The following is a 6,675-nucleotide window of genomic DNA, read 5'->3' as shown; positions in this document are numbered from 1 at the left end:
TATTTAATTAACCAAATTAATTAAATTGGGAACGAACAAGTTGGTACAACAAACTAGTATTCTGTAGCTACATATCAAGTTCTTGTCACTACAGAATATCAAACCAGTGTGATAAAATAAAAATGACTGAATAATGAAATGAGACATAGAGTTTTTTACGTGGTGTCAATATCTTTTAAGATATTATTAGTCCACAAGGCCACGCCCAGAGATAACATTGATTAGTCAAATTTCACAAGTACAAAGTAATTGACTTAAACAAAACTTAGACTCCCTCTAATGGTTTTTCCGCAAGCTTGATGTACTCTCTCTTTGCTGAATGAATCTCCTAAGACACCAAGTTTTGAACTCCCTTCAAATTGCTTGATGAATGCTTGCTTCCTTCTGATGCAAGACTTGATGAACCTTCTCCCGAAGGTTGTTCTTCATGTTCTTCTCTTTGAGATTTTGCTTAACACATAAGCTATTACAAAGATACAAAATAACCGATGAATAACAGAACAACTATCCTTTACAAAAGAAACACACTCTTCCAAAAGTATAAGAAATTAAGGAGTGGAAAGAGATACTTAGGGATGATGCTTTGGTTTGTATTTATACACAAAATACTTTCCCAAAGTCAGATTTACACAACTCTAGATGCACAACACACTAGGAAAGTTTTCAAAATAAACTTTCAATCTCAGTCAATACAACCGAAATCGTTGGAACAGACAGAGATTCTGTCGTTGCAGAACTGTACGAATATGAACTTGTTCATGGTCAAGTTCATCATTTGACTAACTTTGAGTAGTTACCCATTCTTAGCTGATTGAGAGTTGTCTAGAGATATATTCAGTTAGCTATAAAACAGAGAATCAATTAGTTAAATTTGGAAAGAAAATAAAGTCTAAAAAGATATTGAGAATAATGAGACTTTATTCTTACAAAAAATACAAACCTAATAAATAAGAAATATCATAAATTAATAGCGATAAAATCAATAATATTTTTCTTTATAAAACTGAAAATAAACACACGAAATCAAAAATATTTGTCAAATCTTAAATTGCCAAATATGGATTTTACAATATATTTTTTCATTTTCAAACCTGAATGGTAATTTTAAATGTTGGGCATGTGGCGCTAAAAGAGTGGCACTTGAGAGCATCAAGACTCGTGATTGTCCAATCTTGAAATCACGACTCAAATAGACTTGTGAGAAGTCCATTAAGCGATGAGATCTTGTTGCCATGACAAATAGACTTCCGGAAGACTTATGAGAAAACAAACAATCCTTCACTATCGAATGGTAGTACTCATGAGAACAAAAAGGGTAGAGCGTGAGAAGGACTAAGAGCATCTGGAATGCAGATGCCATCGGAGTTGCCACTTACCATTTGTGGGTCCCCAAGTCAGAATGTTGTAAGGAAGATTGCCGAAAATTGGCAACATTGGCATCTTTAAAAAAAAAAAAAAAACATTTCTAGTTAAGTGGATGAAATAAAAAGCAATAAATAATAACATTTTAAAAATTTTGGCAACCTTATAGGGTGCCTGCGCTGTATTGGAGATGCCCTAATGAAATATGTGGGAGACTGACACTGTTCAGGGTGCCAACTACTACGCCGAGTGTCAATAGTACCCTCATGCACAATGCTTGTGATAGCCACTTATTGTATGTGTATCAAGTATAGTGCAACCACATAACTCGACAACCACTTATTGTGCATGCCTGCCGCCAAATCGTGGTGCCAGATCAAGTAATAGATATGTCATTTTTCTACTTTTCAAATGCCAAAAGAAAGGATACTTATGTAATCAAACATGTATTAAGCAACCCATTAGTATTTCTTTGTTTAATTGCCATTAGTGACGAAGACAGATTTTGACAAGAAGTGAGGCTTTTAATAGATTTAGAGTTTTAGTGATGACTTTTATGTTATTTTCTATAGTTATGTTAAAATATTTAATTAAAATTTCAAATAAAAAAATTTGAGGTGGGACTTGAGCTATCATATTGCCCTTACTCCCTCCGTCCCTGATTGCCATTGCTATCGTTATTCATTGATTTATTGTCGCAACATATCACTCATTCACTCCTTCGAACACTTAAGTTGGATCCATATTTCTTAGTTAATAATTTTCTTGCATTAACATTAAGAAAATTAGCTTTAAATTGTTTTTTTAATATATTATATATCATGTAATTAAAATAAAATTATTTTGGTAATAATAAAAATAAATTTGATCAAATGTGTAGTTCTTTAGCAATCATTTACCTCATTATTATATTAAGATCAAATTTTAATTCAAACAAAATTTTCTATACGGTTGGCATGTTAGCTATTCTTAAATTTGGAAACAACAAATTTTAAATTTTAAGGGTCAAAAGGAGATTTTCCAATTGTTAATTTGAATTTTAAATTGACTTGAGGAGCAAAATGAAAGTTTTTCTATAATTTTAGTCTCTGAAGTAATTAAATCAAATTTTAAAAGAGACTAACGTATTTATAATCCTTCGCCTAATTTGTCGAGTCTGCCTGTTCAAATTTCGCGCCAACAGGCCCCCAACCAAACCCATACACCATCAAATGTACCAGCTTTTTCAGACCAACAATGGCTATCTTTGCTCTACTCTCAGAAACCACTTCAGAATCTTGAAAATTTGCTCACCCATTTCGCAGTTTCACGATGTTAGCGAAAACCATGGTCTGAATCCCAAGCTTGATTTCGTATTGGGAGAAATTAAAGAGATTCAGTCGTCAAAACCCGTCACCGGCGTTACCCAATCGGAGTCGGACTCTGATGACGCTCGAATCCTTACAAAGGAGGAAAATGTTTCTTTCGAGATTTTGCACCCGTGGCCGGAGTGGGTGGATTTGATGGAGTGCTTATTGAAGAGAGGTTACTTCGAAGGGGACGGAAACCCATTTCGAAATGGTCAAGTGGGTCACAGAGAATCCAAATTTATTCGGACTGCGTGCCTTAATTTCGCCCGCGATCATTTTAATCTCATAAGGTTATGTCGGTTACTTGCTTTCTGCATATGCAGGCAACCTGTTTGATATTAAACCTGAATGAAATACGATTTTCTTCTTACGCGTTACCGAGTAAAAGGGTCTCATAGTGAGTGATAATCTGATATAAGAACTACAAGCGTCTAATGTGGTTACCTACGTTAGGCCTATAACTTTCAAATTTCGAAGGACTTGATAAATCACAAGCGTTTTAGTATAACCTATAATGCATGGCTGTGCCTCCATACTATTAGGTATACATTAAAGGGAAAGGGTGTGTTTTCTTTGGTCCAGCTTTAAAATACAGATTATGGTCTCCTATGTATTACAATAGTGTCACCCACCTCCTTAGTCTTGTTAGTTATCGTAGAGGTAGGCATTGAAAGACATAGAATATCTCTTATTGGGAATAGAGAAGCTCTGATCTCAACCCTTAGCTCAGGTTTCTGCAGATTGAATGCATGGTCCCATGTTATGAAAATTGAGCTGTTTTTTTTATAGGATGTAAACAAAAATCATGAAATTCTTGATGATATTAGCTGAGCTGTAGTGAGCTTCTTTATATACGGGTATTATAATTCTGTATCCTTACAAAAAAATGTAGATGATTCTTCTGATGCGTATTCTAACATCTAGATTTTGCCGTACATTATAGCTGATTGGTGGACATGAAGACTTGTTTTTCTTTCTGTGGGCTGTAATTGTAAAGTACGTTTATTAAAAAATTTGATGTTTATGTGAGTTAAAACTGAGTCTGTTGTATTCCTTTCTTCAGGTTCTTATCTAGGAAAAATATCCAGGCCATTTCTAGATGTGGATGCCCAAGTTTAGATAGAAAAGTTGTCAACTCAGGGAAGCGTTTGAGGGCATACGTGGGCGTTGACGAAGGAGATGTAATATACTCAGTTTTTCCATACATGTCCTTTTTGGTTAAATGAACCTATTAAATTAAATTTCCTAAGCAAGTTCTTTAAAATTAAATTAGTTTATTTTGATTTATACTTATAAAAGCAACAGTATTTTTTTGCTCTGAGAAAGAGACATAGATATGTTAGTTGCTCTTCATCATGTAATCTAATCACCCATTTTGGTAGACTTGCAGCTCCTGCAATTTGAGGGGAGACTGTGAGAGGGCTTATGTGAAGGCTCGTGAAGATGAAGGTGGGCGGACAGTGGATGTTATGCGTTTCTTATTGACATATGGGCTTGATCCCATTGCCGGGACGGTGGAAAACATGCCATGTCTAAACAAAATGGTCAAAGAATCAGTAAGAGCACTACTCAAAGAGATGGTAGAATATAGCACGAGGAGTATGAATTCCAATATCCGGAAGCCAAAGTCATTAGAAAAGTTTGTACTAGTGGAAGATCCGAAAATTCCAGAAGATAAAGGTCGCATACATGTCCCAATGAAGCAAGGCGACTGGCTGTGTCCCACGTAATTTTGGAGCTCTATCATGTTTCTAATTTTATTCTATGTTCGGAAATTTTTATTTCACACTGATTCACCTTATTATTATTTCGTATTCCAGGTGCAATTTTCTAAACTTTGCCAAAAATATCAAGTGCCTTCGCTGTGATGGTTTATTTGAAGAAAAACTGAAGCAACTCAGGGAGAATCAGGATAATCTTCCATTGAAGAAGGGAGACTGGATCTGTGACAAGTAATTGCTGCTTAGATCATTTAACTTCACCGTACCTCCAGCTCATGTTTCTTATTGAGAGTTTTAATTTCACAGATGTAATTTCTTGAATTTCGCGAGGAACACAAAATGCTTGCAATGCAAAGAGAAGCCTCCAATGCGGCAGCTTAATCAAGGGGAATGGGAATGTCCATCGTGAGTTGTTTTAACTAAACAAATTAACAAGCCTTGCATTCCGTTGCTATGTTTTTGTAACATACTTATGAGTGGTTTATGTTTCCATATGTTTCATAATGTTGTGTTTAGGTGCAACTATATCAACTTCAGAAGAAACATGGTGTGCTTAAAATGTGACCATAGAAGACAGAAGGCAGTGAATTCCTCAGAAAGTTATGCTAAAAGTAACCTTGAAAATGTACGCTACAGTAATAGTAGATTGACGAATGTTGAAGTTTACAATGCTGATAATAGTATTCAGACTTCTGTACAACGAAGTGGATTATGTCGAAACAATAGTGCAAACGTGTGGAGATTTGTGGAAGAAGAGAATGAAGAATGTACTTATCCTAAGTCAAAGAATGAGGCTTCTGGTTTTGTTGATTTTCCTATTGCCGGAGGTAAGAGCGATTTGTCTCGAAGTGCAGAAAAGAGAGAGAGATGGAAATCAGAGATGCTAGAGAGAAGCAAAGGTACATTTAAAGCCAAAGACGATGATGACGATGACAATGGTGATGAGTTAAGACCGGCCTGTCTTGAGAGAAGGTCAGAGTTTCCATACTCTGCTGATGATGAGGAGATGGCTGAATGGTTCGGCCCTGGAAAGTTGGAAAGAAAAGGGACTATTCATGGACATGAGAAAATTCAAGATTGATGATAAGATCTCAGCCATCAGATTATGGTGGTCTCCCATGAAAACCTTCTGAAATCAGCATTAACCACAACCACTCTGTTGTTGAGTTACTAAACCCAATGGTGAAGACATTCTTTTATCTTTGGAAACAAATATTTGTCAAATGATAGAGCAGTTTTCACTTTCTCTGTATCTCATTTGTTTATTTGTTACTATTATCATTATTCTTGTAGATGTTCACATTGAGTTACTAAACCCACTTTTTTTTCTACTATTATCATCATGTCTCTCCACTTTTTTTCCCTTTTCCACTGTAGTGATAGGTTTCGAGCATTTGTATTTGATTTTGTTCATGAGCATTCTATGACTCAAAATCAGAGTTTGTTTCTTCTTTAATTTACAGCAACAGTTACAATTCACAAGGTCTTCAAAGGGTAATGGTATCCTGTGTTTGTTTACAAAACACAATCCTTCATTTGAGAGGGTTTGGGTAAAAAATAAAAAGTGTTTTTTTAATTTAAAATGTATTTTTGGAGAAATTATTTTTTAATTAATATCCAAACATTTAATTTTGTTCATTAAAAAAATATATTTATTTAATAGTAATCCAAAAAGAATAAGTAAGTCATTGCTTCTATGAGGTTGGTTGGTTGGGCTTTTAGAAGTCACTTTTAGGCTTTTGAAGCTTTAGAAACTCTTTTAAGATTGGTTAAGTTTCCAATGTATTTTGATTTTTGGTTTAAATTTTTTTTTTTAGAATAAGCTAGTTTCTAGGGCTTCTTCAGGAATAGCTACTTATCTTATGCTTTTAGATGTAAGAAGCTTTGCCAAATGAGACAATTAGCTTCTTAACCATTCACAACTTAAGTAATTTGTCAAAGACTTTCCATCCAACTTTTGGGAAAAAAACATTTGCACAAACTCCATAAACATAAATTCTTAATAGAGCACTGGCTTTCCAGTGATATTAGCTCCGACAAAGGTAATTGGTTTTTGTTAGTGTGCCTTAGTTGTTAGTTGTAATGTCTCTTAGTTTGGTTATGAGTGGCTACAACTAACCAACTCTTGTCACTTACTGTATTATACTAAACTCTTGTATAATATTAATTTGAGCAATACAAAACACATTCCTTTTAATATAATTTTTTTTTTACTCTGCTTGTTTATTTAACATTGTATCATG

General features: G+C 34.5%; 1 protein-coding gene across 1 annotated transcript; it reads left to right on the top strand.

Annotated features, from left to right (window-relative positions):
- Nucleotides 1-2,536: 2,536 nt before the first annotated feature.
- Nucleotides 2,537-5,766, top strand: LOC133822011 (uncharacterized). The gene is made up of 6 exons (XM_062254207.1): nt 2,537-3,001; nt 3,775-3,892; nt 4,094-4,437; nt 4,532-4,663; nt 4,739-4,837; nt 4,949-5,766. Exons 1-6 carry the CDS (start codon nt 2,574-2,576, stop codon nt 5,511-5,513), a joined length of 1,686 nt encoding a protein of 561 aa, XP_062110191.1. The 5' UTR covers nt 2,537-2,573; the 3' UTR covers nt 5,514-5,766.
- Nucleotides 5,767-6,675: the final 909 nt, after the last annotated feature.

Source organism: Humulus lupulus, chromosome 3 (assembly GCF_963169125.1).
Source record: "Humulus lupulus chromosome 3, drHumLupu1.1, whole genome shotgun sequence".
Classification (NCBI taxonomy): domain Eukaryota; kingdom Viridiplantae; phylum Streptophyta; class Magnoliopsida; order Rosales; family Cannabaceae; genus Humulus; species Humulus lupulus.
The sequence above is the reverse complement of the archived record's forward strand: the minus strand, read 5'-3'. Positions and strand labels throughout refer to the sequence as shown.